At 32.2% G+C, this 16,546-nt stretch overlaps 1 protein-coding gene across 2 annotated transcripts; it reads right to left on the bottom strand.

The window, feature by feature from the left end:
* Nucleotides 4,015–9,274, bottom strand: LOC107626480 (phosphoglycerate mutase-like protein 4). Of its 2 annotated transcripts, none has more exons than XM_016329379.2 (7): nt 8,986–9,274; nt 8,616–8,694; nt 8,381–8,431; nt 8,155–8,265; nt 7,543–7,674; nt 5,058–5,133; nt 4,015–4,527 (listed from the first exon to the last, which is right to left on the bottom strand). In XM_016329379.2, the coding sequence occupies exons 1-7, from the start codon at nt 9,210–9,212 to the stop codon at nt 4,475–4,477; spliced, it is 729 nt and encodes a 242-aa protein (XP_016184865.1). In that variant the 5' UTR covers nt 9,213–9,274; the 3' UTR covers nt 4,015–4,474. The 2 variants fall into 2 exon arrangements, with proteins under 2 accessions (XP_016184865.1, XP_016184857.1); XM_016329371.2 differs by having other exon boundaries at nt 4,015–4,579; nt 8,986–9,272.

Genomic DNA, 16,546 nt, shown 5'->3' with positions numbered 1-16,546 from the left:
CATTTTTTATTAAATGCTAATTGTAATATAATTATAATAAAGATATTTTTTTAAAATAAATTTAAAAGAGAGAATAGTACTTTCATTTGGGAGGGAAAAAGAGTTCATGAGAAATTAATAACTCATTTTTATTAGTTGGGAAAAAAATCCAAATTTAGTATATTAAATAGAGGTAGATTAGCCCCAAATATAAAACGCACTGCTTTTTTTATACTAAAACCTATTTCTTCAAATTGGAACTCCATGGAAGGTGTAACCCATTACTGCTGTTACTGCTACTTATTGAGGGTGAGAAACGATTCTCCATGACTATTGTTGGAGGCTCTTCAAGCACAACGTGAGGTGGGAGAAAACAAGAGAGATTCATTTCGAATGTCAGTCTGTGTGCTGTACAAGAAGGTGACAATAGAGATGGCACTGCTTCGAAATACTTCTACAGAATTTATGCGATTTTCTACAAGTTGAGAACAACTAACAACTCCAATAAATTCTTTTTTGGGTGTCCATATTTTAAGATAAACTTAGGCTTTGTTGTATTTGGATGAATTTATGTAATTTATCATTCTTTGATTATGTGTATTTTGATGCAAGTTAAACTACTTCATTGTAAGTTTTTTCTTTGACTTGATGAACATAGTAAAAAAATTGGAAGAATCTACAAAGACTTTGGGTGCTGACTATGAGAATGAAGGTGCAAATATTAAAGAATATATTTTTTAAAAGACATGAATTGAAAAAAAGATTGTCTAAATTGGAGAAGATGTGATCATTAAAAATGAAGAAAAGTATGAATATGTGGAGAACTGTGGTTGGTTTACTTGTTATATTTGTTGCTATGTATGTGTTTAAGAGCTGAAGATAAAGTTGTACTTGAAAGTAATGTTCCTTCTTCTACCCAGAGAATAACATGCAACAATCAAAATAATCAAACACCCTATATTATCAAAGACCTTCACACATCAAAACACATAATGCATGAAACTCGCTTATCTTTGTAGATGACGCTACTACACACAGCGCAAGTGAACGTTCGCGACAATCACAAACTCACGCCCATAATGCAGCACTATGAACTGGAAGACATTTTTTTGGGAGGAAGACAAAGCATATTTGTGTTATTGTGGAATTTTCCGTAATTGTTGGAGAGGGTAATGGATTTTATGAAAATCATGAAGAGACCAAGGGTTAGGGATCAATGTAAGTCTTAAAAAATGTATTTATTCTATAACTTTTTTTTTTTTTTACACTTTCACATCAGTAGCGTAATTTTCTCAGCAAATTTCGTTACTTTTGTTATTAACAACTCTACAAAAGATTAGAAATAACACGCATTTTAAAAAGTGAAGAGTTTAAAGGTATTTTTTAATTTTGAAAGATTTAAATATTCGCAGATAAAAAAATAGAAAATTTTTTTCCATGTATTATTTTTTTAACTAATATACAATTTTGTTAAAAAGGTATTTGTATTGGGACTACAAAAACCTAGAGAAAAATAACAGCAATCTTTAGTATGTGAAATATCCCAATAATACTTACTTTTAAATATTTAAATGACATCACTTTTAATAAAATCACCCTTAAAATGTTAGATTAGAAAACCAATTACTTCTAACCAAGTAATAGACCTAATTAATAAATTTTTTCACATACTAAAGATCTCTAGAATTCGGGCATAAGAAAGGTAAAGAAAGTACAACTTAAAACTATATCAGAGTAGAAAAGAAGTATTTGTCTATGTAGGATACCCACCAAAGGTTTTAACAAAAAGGGGTTTAATTATATTACAAGAAAGAGCAAGTGAGCCAGATTGCTGCAGCCTGCATGTATACAATTTTTGGATTGATGAAGATAGAAATACCTGCATTTTAACCATTAATGTTATTATTAAGGAATATATAAATTAATATCTATTTAAGATGAGCTATTTAGATATTAGTATTATACTTTTTTTTTTCTGAAGACAAAGAATTTTATTCATCAGAAATAGAATTGCAAATAGCTCAACTATTGGGCTAATACAAACAGAGTTGGGATTCTCCCAAACAAACTCAAGAGTAATAAAGACTTAATTTAGAAAAGGAATTAGCACTTCAATAGTATTATACTAGAAAAGGAATTAGTATTTTACTTTATCTAAAGCTAAAGAACAATCCTATATGATCAATATCATTTTTGACCAATATTTAGCTAATGCTCTATATCTTAAATACTAAATTCTAAATCATAAACTCTAAATTTTATAACTACTAATAATATAAAAATAGAATATTAACTAAAAATATTAACCCATTTTTCAAACACAAAATTTTAAGTTAGTTAAAGCATCTTTATTCTTCCCACTTCACACAATCGCAATCGCAGCCACCATTTGTTCTCTTCCTCACTTCCGCTACCATATTTCCTACGTTACAAAACTGAAGTAACGTATATCTGACATATTAAAAAGAGAAAACTGAAAGCTTATAATTAGCGAGGTTTATTATTTGTCTGTATTCTACTCCGTTTTAAATTCCTAAAATTGACCAATCAATCAACATATTATCCGAAATTGAAAAGCATGTGCGCTTAGAGTTTGATTATTCAAGTAATTGATGTATTTATTAATTTCATATAAGCTTAAATTGAGTTTGATCATTAAAAATGATAAATATAATTTAAAAATTTTATTAATTTATATTTATTAGTTTGTTTAAGTGTTCTAAATTTATTAGATTTTTTTTTTTCAAATTCCAAAAATAAATTAGATGAAACTGAAATTTGAGAAAGACTATACTACAAATTGAAGTCATAACCACATAGGTCATAGCACTATTGAATGGAATGTTAGAATGACTTTATTGATCCACCATACATTATTGCAATGTGCCCAATTGTCCTGGACTCACCACCGAGCTCACCGCCCTTCCACTCAGGTTCATCTCAAAATCACTAACAAACAATTAATAATTGGGTAAGCTAAAGAAAAGGACCTGAAAGATTAAGACACTCATAATAATATCTGCTAACTAATTTAAGCTAATTGAGTGGTCAACTCATTCTCACTCAAATTCGTGTTAGAAATTAGAATCCCACTTAATACATATAATAATTCATTAGCTGGCAACAAATCTTTAAACAAAATTCCGACAGATTAGTCGTTGGAAAACTAAAAAATAATAATAATCTATGAAGCACGGATACTTCGCTGAGTTATCGTGTCCGCATGTCGGACACATTTCGGACACGACACTCACTGACACTCGTCCGACACGCGTGTCTGCTGTGTCCAACTGTGTCTTAATAAAAAATAAAAAATTCTTTTTCGGACACTCCTGGACACACCTAAATACAATCACGTGTCCGCGTGTTCAGTCTTATTCTTAACATATATTCTTAAAATAAATTTAGATATAATATATTATTATTTATTAAAACAAAAAATATTTTAAATACTTGATATAATTAAAATAAGACATTAAGAATAATTAAAAATTTTAATTTATATTTTAAAATTCGTATGTCGACGTGTCCCGTGTCATGTCGTGTCCCGTGTCCGTGCATCATAGATAATAATAAATCCAAGAAAATAAAAATGACAGAATTTCAAAAAATAATATTATTTTGACAAAAATAAAAACCATTTCCTCTATAAAATAATATGTGTATTCGATCCAAAATTTTATAGAAATATTTAGATTACAGACATACACGTAGAAATAAATTTTTTATAAAATATATCCATTTAGCGCAAAACCAACGAATGTTAAAAATACAAAGATCTCGTCTATCTTTTTTTTTTGGTGACCAGATCTCATCTATCTTTTGATAGTGCACAAATCTTTCTGTTGCATTTATAGTTTACCCTTAATTTAAATGCTATATTTTGATTTTCTTATCATAGTTCTTGACATTTGACCATTATTTACTTAGATTAGTAATTGAATTTCTGAGTTTTATCAGCCACATTATCGCTTATCAAGAATTATCATGATGATCATTTGCGAATCAATTTTTGCACGGTAATAATCATGCTTCTAAGTGTAAAACCGAAACAATCCGCTGTTTACTATTTAGAACTCAAAAGTGTCTCATTCCAAAATAATACGACGGAGTTGGGAAGTGCACAATCAATCAAATTTATGAAGGAATTACACAATGTAAAAATTAAGCTTACAATAATAACAATAATAATAACTCAATGGAGATTGATGAACTACCCGAGTGATCTCTAGTTGCTACTAAGCTATAAAAGTGTAAATTAACAAGCCTAAAATTCCTTCCTTCTCTTCTTGCTCAAAACTAACACTTTATTATTACATTTGGAAGAGAAGCAACCATAATCAGTGGTAAGGTCAAGCAAGGATTGGTATTACAGCCTAACCTGAAGTTCTGTCACCCCCAAACCCTGATGCCAGAAACTCATCTTGGCTAAGATGGCTAACATCACCCCACAATTTTAAGGTCCATTTGTCCTCACCGTACATGTGAAAAACATTCACTGATGTGTTATGTATCTTCCCAGCAGGCCCCCCCTTTGGGCACGCCCACCTGTAAAGTGATCGAATGAATCCTCCGTGAGTAACAACTACTACTCTCTCCCCTGCAAATTAGTAAGGATATCATGATCATCATTTAGCTGCTAAGTAGAGACTTAAGGGAGGGATACAATACAATATATGTTAACATAATATAGAAAGAAAAATGTAGTGCCAATATTGTCCAGGGAAGATTTATGGTGCCCCTCCAATTTTGAGTAATCTGCATGTTCTGGAGTGTGTTTCATATAACTATTGAAATTATTCAATCAACTTACCAAAATGGACCCAGTCATTTATGATTTTCTTTTTTTTTTTTTAAAATGTGTTAACAAATATGGCAAGTGCCAAAATGCAATTGAAGGAAAAACTAAGTGAGAAATGAGAAATTTAAACTTGAGAAAGAAAATGACAAACTCCCTAATATCTAATCACACATGCATCTTACAAATCAGCACCTAAACTATAACCAACCACATGCTTAGCAGTAAATCATAATTTCCATGATATTTCACGATGCAAGGATTGTCATTGGTGGGCTACCTTTATGCTTTCTTCCAATTCTTTGCAATGCAGATGTGCAGCGCTGGAAAAGCTGGGCAATACTTTCTCCACCACCCTGTAAATGGTATATGCATCAATGCTATGTATATGCAAAACATTCTAAACAAATTATGTCCAATTGCCCATTAGGATAAACAAATTTAAAATAGATCATTCACTTAATTTTGCTCTAATACCGTTATTGATTCCACTATCATGCAAGATCAAGGAAGGGACAAACAACTAGCACCAAATGTTAGTACCAAGGAATGTATTGATTGGTTGTACCGAGTTCATCATTGTTTATCAGGAATCTTGAGTAATTCCAGCCAACTGGGAAAACATGTTTGTGGGCTATGCTAGAAAAGCAAGTTATGCAACAGTTCACTTCCGTTTCATGTTGACAATATTGTGAAAGGGGATAAGACAGCCCACAATGGTGTACTTCTACAGAAAGTTGGCCCTTGAAAATCACAGGCTTCCATTCCATCAAGCCATCAACTGCAATTTGAATTTGTGTGTATTATATGGAACAATGACAATTTTAAAATCTCTTTCAACACCAAGGAGTGGTATAAAATGGACTGAACCTACAGCTGGAAGGTTTTCTAGTGATGCTAGAGGAGGTATCAAAATCTCTTATGATCCCACTGTTATATTTCTATTTCAGCTGCATTTGTTTTGTATATGATGATTTGAACATCCCACTTTTATTAATTTTTCCATGAATGGGATGACTTTTATGCACTCACAGGCCACACTCAATACAGTTATGGGAGTGTAACTAAAATTTCACTAGGCATTGGCTTGTACTCCAATTTAGTTTCCCAGCACTCTTTGGGTTATGTCCTCGGCTTTCAGAAGCAACCTGAGCTATCAAGGAAAGGACTTGGTGGAAACAGAGAAAGGATTTTAACAGAAACACGGAGGCCTTTTGTTTAGCTTGTAAAGGAAATTTTTTGCGCTCTTTATAAACAATAAGGTGGAGGAGTGCTAAAAGCTTATCTTATAATTATGACCAACCTTGTTCTACTAGACATTGCTTGATTAGCTGGGAGTTGCATAAAAACAACTTGCTCTCAGTATTGGTCATTGTTGTGGCCTGTGCAAATTGACTGAGGGTCAGCTTGACATTATTAGCAGCGAAAGCTGCACCTCATTGGCTGCACTAAGTTGCATACAGCATACTATGTTGAACACAACCATTTAAATTTTTCTGATGTAACTAAATAACTGCCTCTTTTACCAAATATTCTAGTTTTGGTTGAGTGGTTAGTTTGTTATCTACAACTTATTGCAGGCCATGATCTAGATCTGGCTTTCCAGGAGGGCTGAGTTTTGGGGGATTTATTCTTGCACCAATTATCTAAAAACTTCTTAGGTAAGCATTCCCATGCTAGAGATGACAAAAAGGAAAGAAAATATCCCTGTTAAAGCAGTTTAGCTGCAAGAGAGGCTTTAACTGAAATTTGCAAAGCTGATCAAAGAATGCTGAATTTCAATTCCAAATGAATGAAATTTATAACTAGTGCTGTTTGCAAAATGAGAAAAGCTTTTACAAGGTACTAAAGGTAGTTTGAACTTTAAGATTGGAAGAAAGACATTAAGGCAAAGCTGCAGCAAGTAAATAAGTATGCAGATGTTGTTTGGGTTCGGGTAAATTTCATTGAAGCTGATAATTTCATTGAAGCTAAAGAAATTTAGGATGACTATAACTAGCTGACGAGGGAGTGTGTGCTCATCAAGTACATAGCATTTATAGGAGTTTTGGTGGAGCTTTACAGCAGATATTGGCGTGTTTGAAACTTTTTATGTTAATGATCCACACATGTTCATGTTCAAGGTGTGATAATACATACAGTTTCTTTTATTGGTGTCCATTTGTGGTTTCTATCAATGGCAGAAGTATGAATATGAGGCAAGATTGAGTGCATAAGCAATGTATGATGGCTATGGCATTTGGCAAATTCAATATGTGAGCCAAAATGGCTGAAACAGTTAATGAATGAACTCAAAGTGTGTGAACCTACCAAGATAGAGCACACATGTGATAATTGAAGAACCCTTCATATTACTATATCCAGTGTTTCATGAGAGGACCAAACATCTACAAACTGATACTCATTTTGTGAAAAAGAAGATATCAGATTGAGAAGTCATGACTACTCCTCTCATTATATATAATCTGCTTACATATACTTAAACCAGTCCAATACATATATAACTAGTTTGATACATATGATTTATATGCTTTAGCTGGAGACCCATATTTGAACACATGATAGTAAGAAATTTAACAGAGTAGAGTGGCTCAAAACAATAATGTCATGGGGGAATGGTTTATGTTGCACTATTCTTGTTGTAAATGGAAGTTATAATTAATCTCTCATGAACAGAAATACCAGTATGCTAAATTGAAACCCACTCAAGCAATTCGACCATACTCACTCTTTTATTATTGTTCCTTGTTTTCAAGTATACTTACTGGGATTTCTTGATCTTCATTCCTAGATGAAAAAGCTTTGTGGGCTATGGGATGAGTCTTTGCTGCTTCACGATAAATAAGGCCTTGAAGATCCCCTAGGTGTCTTTCCCGTAGGTCAGAATCTTTGATAACCTGGAATTTCAATCAAACATTAGACTGGCAGAAATCAAAGAATAGGTGCTAGATCAATCACATGTAATAAATCATCAGAGTGGAATCAAAATAAACCAACAAATTGTGAAATGATTCTGCTAATTTATGTCAATCATGAAGATAGCAATGATGACAGTAAAGGGGTAATATAATATGCTTATGGTTTAAGAGTTAAGGCATTATTGTCACCATGTGAAGGAAAAGATTAACTTGTCACTGTATATCATAATTACTACGAAATCATAAGAATAATTCATCAGCATGCATAATCAATGTGTAGCCAAAGGACAGTGGCAATGAAGAATATAAATAAATAAATTGCAAGACTTTTCAGACAAAGAGGTCCAATGACTTCAAGCATAGAACATGTTAAGGTGAAAATCATGATAAGGTTACTATCTTTGGACAATTGAATCATTCCAAAATGCTACAAGAATAATGTTGACTTTGAGATCAAACCTCTAGCCCTCCACATCTGGATGCAATAATCTGTGCTGTTTCATAAGCTCGTTGCAAGTCGGAAGAATATATAAAAGAGATCTTAGGCTCCCTGGATAGTCTATCAGCCACCTCCAATATGAAATTTACAGAAATTACAGTCAAAAGTCATTAATTAAAAAAATATGATATGCAGCTTGAGTCTGTTTGTTTATGAAAATGAGATAATGCAAAGAACAAAACTTACTGCAGCTGCTTGCTGTCTTCCAGCTTCGTTTAATTCAACATCTAGATGTCCCTGTTCACGTATATTAACAATAGAATTTAAAAAATATTCGAAAATGCAAACACATAGGTCAAATAATGTATATCGTAGAATGACAAGAAGTAACAGTACTTTTGTCATAACTATGCATGAAAAGAACAAAAAATATTGAGTATGCTGAAGCTGAAAACTGAAGAGAGGGTAATAATAATAATACCTGAATTCTTCCATCAGCATTCCATGCTGTTTCACCATGACGCACCACAACAATCTCTGCATACTCTGGATGAGGATGGCTATAACCACCATCAATTCACCAATCAGTTTCACAATGATTAAGGAACAGCAGTTTAGAAAAGAAAAAAGAAAAGAAAGAAAAGAACTCGAAAATCAAATAAGAAATCTCGCAATTTCGCAATCATAGTCACGAGAACTTTTTCACTCAATCGGGAAAACATCCGCATGAATGAGTGATTTTCACTTCCAGTGCTAAATGTTTCAGATGCAAAGATATGAAAAATGCCTATGATCAATAATGGCATGAAGATATTTTGGGAGGAAAGGTAAGAAAACGAAAAAGAAGGAACCTGGAGTTGGTATCGGAGATGGAAGAATCGGCCATTTGGAGTGAGTGAGTTGAGTGGCGAGTCAAAGAGACGTTTAAGGCATGCGGTTTGGGAAGAGAAGAAACGGATTTGAGGCGCAGAAAAGAAGGGAGTGGGATTGGCGGAGAAGAATAGGAATGGGAGCGAGAATATTTATGTTTCGGTATGCTTACGCTGATGCTGTCATTCACACACAACCAAGTGTTCATTTCCTAGTGCCTTCGCCCTTTCCACATGCGGTAACAGGTTATGAGCAAGTCTACTCAAGAATGCTATGGACAACTAAAAGTAAGTGTTAACTCAATTTAAATAAGAGTCGCTAGAGGATTATTAAAATTTTTTGTTTTTGGTTATTATTTTTTGTGTTATTTACCGTATTTTTTAATTTAATAGGTTAAGGATTAATTTATCGTAAATTAAAATTTTATTTAAGGGTTTATTGCTACCAATGGATAATTATATGTACGAATAAGTTGACTATTCAACCAATTCAAGTTGATTGTTTTTTGTTATTACTTGCACATAACAATTAATATAATTTATATGCATATTTATTAAAGTTTATACATATAAATTAATACAATTTATATCTATATTTTGCAAGGACAGAGCCACATAGTGGCAAGGAAGGACGATGCCCATAATTTTAATTTTTTACATGTAAATTTTAGTTTAACTCTTCTTTAAAATTTTATTTTAGTCTTATTTTATTATGTAAATATTTTTTACCTCTTTAATATTTCATCTAGTTCCACCCCTGCTCCTCAATTTCATGATTTTAGGATTTTGGTATTGAAGAATTGAATGATTTTGGTAGAGTTTCTCTTAAAATAAAAATATTAGTTATTTAATATTTTTTAAAAAACTTAATATCATTATTTGCTTCATGAATAATAATAAATACCGCATCACCTCATTACTCGACTTTACCATATTGTAAATTTGTAACTCTCGCTCACGTTTTTTTATGAGGAATAAGAGAATAGAAATCTTAAAGGATAATAGTCCACTGGTAGTGACCGTGAGTCGACGTGAATTGAGTTAGACTAAATTCAAGCTCAATTCATAAAAATTGAATTTGACTCACAATTTAACTCAAATTTTATTAATAATTGAATTTATGATTTATTTATTAATTATAAATTTTTTATTTATATCCTACATTAAAATTATATATAAAAAATGACTATAAAATTTTAAACATTTAAGAACATTAATATATATGTAAAATTATATATTACTATTTTATATGTATAAATATATTAAATTATTAATACACATATCCTATATGCATTTAATCTATACTTTTAATATTATATACATAATCGAACGAGCTCACGAGCTAATGAGCTGAACTTATCCAAACACAAGCTCGGCTAATTTAATTTATGAGCTCAAATCCAAACTCAAGTCCGGCTCATCAGCTTACGACTTCAGCTTATCAAGCTATTAATGAGTCAAACTCGAGCTGACTTGACTCACTTCCAGCCCTACTTACTATTTATTAGAGTTATGAAGTGTGACAATTTGTAATTGAAATTATGTGGCTCTAATTCAACTTGAAAAATTAGTTTAAGTGGTTATGTTTTTACGTACACAAATTAATTAATGAATGATGCCAAATTGAAGTGTTCCTAAATATAGTATATTTATTTATTTTATTCTAAAGAAGGTACAGTGCTATAATAGTAAGGGTAATTAAGCAATGGTCCTCATTAAATGTTAATAAACTTTAATTATTCATTCCTTGCTACCTGGCTGCTTTTGCTTAGACAAATCTTCATCAAATTCGCATGCGTTTACACAAAATTTCACTTTTGGTCCGACACAAACCTGATTGATGGCTACCTTTTTTGTAGTAATAAGAATGCGACCTTAATTATAAAAGTAAGCATGGAAAAAATTGCCGGTGACAAAAGATATTAAAGTTGACAATACAATTATGTGAAGGTGCTTAATTAAATTAGCTTTATCATCAACCTTACCAAACTTTATTTTATTGAACACAAGGTTTACAAGAGTACTATGAGCATGTTTAAGCTTTTTTTCTTTTTTTGCAAAAAGGTCTTTTGTCAGAAAAAATAAACTTTAAAATTATAAATTTTTTATTTACGTCCTACATCAAAATTATATATAAAAAATGAATATAAAATTTTAAATAATTAAGAACATTAATATATATGAAAAATTATATATTACTATTATATATATATATATATGTGTGTGTATATATATATATTAAATTATTAATACGCATATCTTATATGCATTTAATCTATACTTTTAATATTATATATAATCAAGTCAACTTATGAGCTAATAAGTTGAGTTTATCCAAACTCAACCTCTACTCATTTAATTTATGAGCTCAAATTTAAACTCAAACTCGGTTCACCAACTCACGAGTTCGACTTATTAAACTATTAATGAATCGAGTTTGAACTGACTTAATTCACTTTTAACCCTAAGTCAACAATGATACTTTTTCTCTGATTGCTTTTTTTTTAAATCTATTTTCTTCCATTTCTTATTTTTCTGCCCCGTCTCTTATATATATATATATATATATATATATGCAACTTATTAATAAAGTAAAAATTTAAATTAATAAGATAATTAAATTAAGCAAGAGCAATATTAAGAACAGAATAATATCTATTGAACTAATGATGATAATTATTATTTAATAATATTCCCAATATGAACAAAATACAGACTTATATTGTAATATAGAAGTTTGAAAAAATACAAAAGATACTTGCTGAAAATATAAAGACTGCGATAAAAGTTTTAGATATTATAAAGTATGAGAGATTGTGTGTGTAAAAGTGAATGGCTTTATACTCTCTCTCTCCCTTTCCTATTTATAAGGGGACTATCCTCTTTATTACAATAGCTATTTTACAATTTTATCTCTGATTTTTACAAATTTAGTTGCTCTTCCATGAATTGATTTAGAGACTGTAATTTTCTGTGGGTTGATTTAGGAACTCTGTTCTAATTTTGGTAGCTTCTATTTTTAATTCTGTTTTAGTTTTAAAAATCTGGTAATTAGTCTTATAATTTTGCTGGTATTCCGTTAGTAGAAAATGTTGTCTTCTGAATGTGATGTCTCCTTGATTTTGAAACTTCTTTGACACCTTTTCTCTTTATGGTTGAACGTGTGGGTTATTTTTTTAATACTCTCTCTTTTTTTTAAGCTCTCAAATGGGTTTTGAGTATCTAATATGTACAGTTTTGGATAAGACTGAACTTCTTTATCTTCTTCTTATGGGACTGATTTTATTATTTTTAAAGAATTTTGAATTTCTTCTTTCGAGGTAGTCGCTGCAACAGCAGTCATTATCTGTTTTTTGTGTGCTAAAAAATAAGTCTTTCTTTTTCGTATGATAATTTATCAAACTCTGAATTATGGCTTGGGGTCTGATCTTTTTTGAGACATGATCATCCAGTTATCAATGGCCCTTTTACTAATTAGGTTGAGATCAAATTTATTCCACCATTTTATTTTTACATTTCGAATTAAATATTGCACACTAGAAATGTCTTTATATCCTGTTGAGTCATATTCCCATGTTATTATCCAGCATATTTTTATAGTGGGTATAAAGAAAATCAGTTTGTAGCCGTCTAAAAATGAGGTCTTGTTTTTAAAATATTTGTAGGCCAAGCTAGCCTCCTTCGAAAAATGGCTTCTATCAGTCCAAATTTTTAGAACTATACCTTTAACCACTTAGAAAACTATAGAGAAATTTTCTTGCGGAACCATATGAACCATGAATGTGAGTTTGGAGATAGGTACAGGATAAATCACCATGCATCTATATAATCATAATAGGAATAATTTTGAGGCTCAAATTTTTTGGTAAAACTTTTGTAGTGAAAAGAAGATTTTTTCCATTCTGACAGAGTTATTACTTTAATGACTTTGATTTTAAAGTATGTTATGTCTTTGTAGTTGGGTCTTTATTGTGTGTTAGTTCAATTGATCCTATATCAATTAGAATAAACTCATAGAAAGTTCGAATTTTTTGGATACTCACTGGTGGGCAATGGAAGGTATTTAAAAATACTATTTTATAAAAGGTTCTTCGGTCTATTTTGAACCATTCTTTTTCTAAGGTCATTATTTTCATAGGTATAGATTTTTCATGATAAGGATGCTCTTCGGATAGTGGTTTGGTTTTAAAAATATCATATGGTTGTAATAAGGCATATCTGTTAGTTGTAGGTATTTCATATAAACTTTTAGTTGATGCAGATGATTTTTCACTTTTAACAACCTGTGACATCGTCAAAGGTTTGATGGCTAATTATTTAGTTGAAAAATTATTGGTTGATCAAGTGGTTGATCATAATCTTCACTGCTTATTTAGTGCTTGCTCATTTAATATGTTCAATAATAAAATCAAAACATGATAATATGGTCTGTCACCTGGCAAGTATTTGTCTGAAAATTAGGTTTTTAACATTATTTTTTAGCATACTAGGGACAAATTTACAATCAGTTTTGATTAAAAAGGACTTGTTAAACAGATCTTCTTAAAATCGTCAAACACATAAGACAATGGATAATATTTTCTTTTTAATGGTTACATAATTCGTTTTAGCCAAATTCTATACTCTAGTATGATATTTAACTATTTGTTTTTTTTAGAGTATATACCCAAATTGGTCCCTAAGGAATTTCAAAGTGGACGTTTAGTCCTCAACTAAAATTAATCACTCCGTTAATCCTCAACGTTTTTTGGCGTAAGGCAAATTGATCCTTTTTTTCTCATCTCCGTTAACCACTAACGGAAGGAGGTGATATGTCGTGTGATTGTTATGAGTCAGCCGTGAAGTTTCACGTGTTTCATTCAGACGAATTGGTCCCTAGCCAGATTGATACAAAACGTTGCATTTTAGAATAGGGCACGACGTCGTTCTGTGAGAGGAAGAGTCTATCAAAACTGAAGCATCTCTTTGCCTTCCCTCCACCAAAACAAAATTACTCTGAACTCCCTCTCTTCTCCTAGGTTTTACTAAGGAAGCCACCACCACGTCAACCTGTAGTCCTCCGACCGCCTCCGTTGACGTTGTCAACGCTAGGGTTTGAACGAGTCAGCATTATTGCAGAAGAAGGTACTGTGAGCGTATCGCTCGCCACTGCCACTGGTCGAGGTTAGTATAGTGATGAGTTTATCTATTAAGTTGTTGATGGTATAGTTGATCATTGTTGACATTGTTTAACAATGTGATCATGCAGTAGTTGTTTCTGTTAGAATACCATTAGTTGCTGGAAATAAAAATTGTTTTTGATTCTTTGATACTGTTTCACATGGGTTACTGATAAGTGTTGTGGTGCATACATATATGAGGTTAACATGAAAAAGACACAATATTTCATGATGAACACATCGTATTGATGTATTAAGCTGATTATGAAATTTTATCCAAATAAGAGAAGTTAGAGTAACATTTAGTATTAATGAAATTTTATCCAAATTTTATCTGATTAAGGGTAACGTTTAGTATTCTGATATTGATAGTGCTATTCCAACTTTGAAAATTACAGATGACTGAGTGGGTTACCCCTGTGTTTCAACATGGGGGGAGCTTTGTCAAAGATAACAAGGGTGAACTTCTGTATCTTAATGGCAATGTAAAAAGATTTCCTCCGATGGATCTGGACTTAGTGAATTACTTTGACTTGAAGAAATTGTTTGAAGAGCTCGGCTACCATGAATTCAAGAAGATGTGTTGGTATGATCCAAGAGCTCTTAGCATGGAAGCAGGCTTACACCAGGTAATTTGATGTATTATTCATTTTTTGTGAGTTGTGATTTTAACATGTAATCTTGAGCAGGAATTCCATTTTTTGCTGATCTTATGTTACTGCCTGATAATCTTGAGCAGGAATTCCATGTGTTCATGCGTTGACAGCTATACAAAAGAGGTGTGATAGGCTAGAACCTTATGTGCACCCTTGGCTCAAAATGGATGCATTTAGAGCCACGTATGAACATGTAATCAGACCAGTCAACTCAGAGGAATATTGGAAAAAGACTGGTCTCTTGGCTCCAAAGCCACCCACCATTAAGAGACCTCCTGGGCGCCCAACGAAGAAAAAGAGAAAACCTAATCCTGTTGAGGATTCACCAGATGCAACAAAGGGAAGAAGGACATTCATGGTCACTTTCCAAAAATGTGGTCAGAGTGGTCACAATACAAAGACATGCAAGGGACCACCAAGGCCTAAACCACCCCCAAAGGTTAAGAAAAATGGACAGCCAACAGCAACGAAAAATACTTCATTTGCTCCACCATCACAAGATGAAGTCCAAGTCTCCCAAACAGCACCCCAACCACTGCCACATGTAAAATCTCAGTTGAATTTGTTGTGATCATATTGTTGTCATGCTGCCTGCATTCATGTGATCTTCAATGTGATAGTGACTGATTGGCTTAATCCTTAAGGACCTATTTTCCTAATAAATTATCTATTTAGGGATCTATATGTCAGATAAATTATTTAGTTGGGGATCAAAATGTCTAATGATTTGTTTATTTTGTGTTCTATTAGGAGCAGATAACCAACAGTTCAAGCCATGTTGCACCTCCATCAACATTTAGGCCTCCAAAACCTAAACAACCAATTAAGAGGCCACATTCTACTCCAGCACCTACCCCACCATCTGCTCCAGCACCTTCTCCAAGACCAACCATCTCCGCAACACCACAGAGGCCTACCCAGTCAGCATCACCTGAAACACTTGCTACTACAAGTCACAGCTTCAAGAATCTTCAAGTTCATGCCAACACCTGGACTAAGGCTTCCAAAATAGATTTGATCCTACTATGTCAACATAGTTTTATGAGTTTAATACAACTTTGTCATATTTTGTTATGTTGTTAGTACATCTTATTGAGACAACGTGGTCTGTCTATGTTTGGTTATTATGTTGATAGTGCATGTCACCGCACCTTTTTTTGTGGAAGATCTTAGTATTCCTAGCAAAAACTTAAAGACTAGCTACCTTTTTGTGTAAAACTTTGGTTATATGGAATGCAAGTATGGTACTTGGATTTAAGTATGTCTGATTTTATTCCATTTCTAATGCAACTTTTCTCTATCCAGAAAATACTCATCATTCATCTACTCATCGTTCATTGCTTGTCCTAGCACTTTACAGATTAGAGTTGCATAAACAAAAGCTAACACTGTAATTACTTGTTACACTATATAACATAAGATAAAATCTTTCTCAAACTAACTAAATCCTACTTACAAGAAGACAGACCATAAATCCTAGTATGAAAAAGAACACAAGACTACAGCACCCGAACCATCGTTTATTCTCAACGGCATTCTTATTCTTCTTCTCAAATGCATCAAGCAATTCTTTCAGCTTTTTCACCTTCTCCGCCAGAGCATCATCATCCTCTCCACCATGACCATCACATTGAAATACCCTATCAAACCACACAAAGAAATCACAGTGGGGAGTTTTCTCCTGCCCATACAAATAGAAGGGTTTAGAGTACAACATTATCAGAAATC

Source organism: Arachis ipaensis, chromosome B01, assembly GCF_000816755.2.
Source record: "Arachis ipaensis cultivar K30076 chromosome B01, Araip1.1, whole genome shotgun sequence".
NCBI classification, from domain to species: Eukaryota; Viridiplantae; Streptophyta; class Magnoliopsida; order Fabales; family Fabaceae; genus Arachis; species Arachis ipaensis.
This window is presented reverse-complemented; position numbering and strand designations above follow the sequence as displayed.

Excerpts from the sequence above, each read along its gene's own strand:
- LOC107626480 (XM_016329371.2), bottom strand. The coding sequence starts at position 9,212 with ATGAACACTTGGTTGTGTGTGAATGACAGCATCAGCGTAAGCATACCG. Across the intron at positions 8,432-8,615 it reads ATGCTGATGGAAGAATTCAG|GGACATCTAGATGTTGAATT; the intron begins GTATTATTATTA and ends ATACGTGAACAG. Across the intron at positions 5,134-7,542 it reads ATGAAGATCAAGAAATCCCA|GGTGGTGGAGAAAGTATTGC; the intron begins GTAAGTATACTT and ends TACCATTTACAG.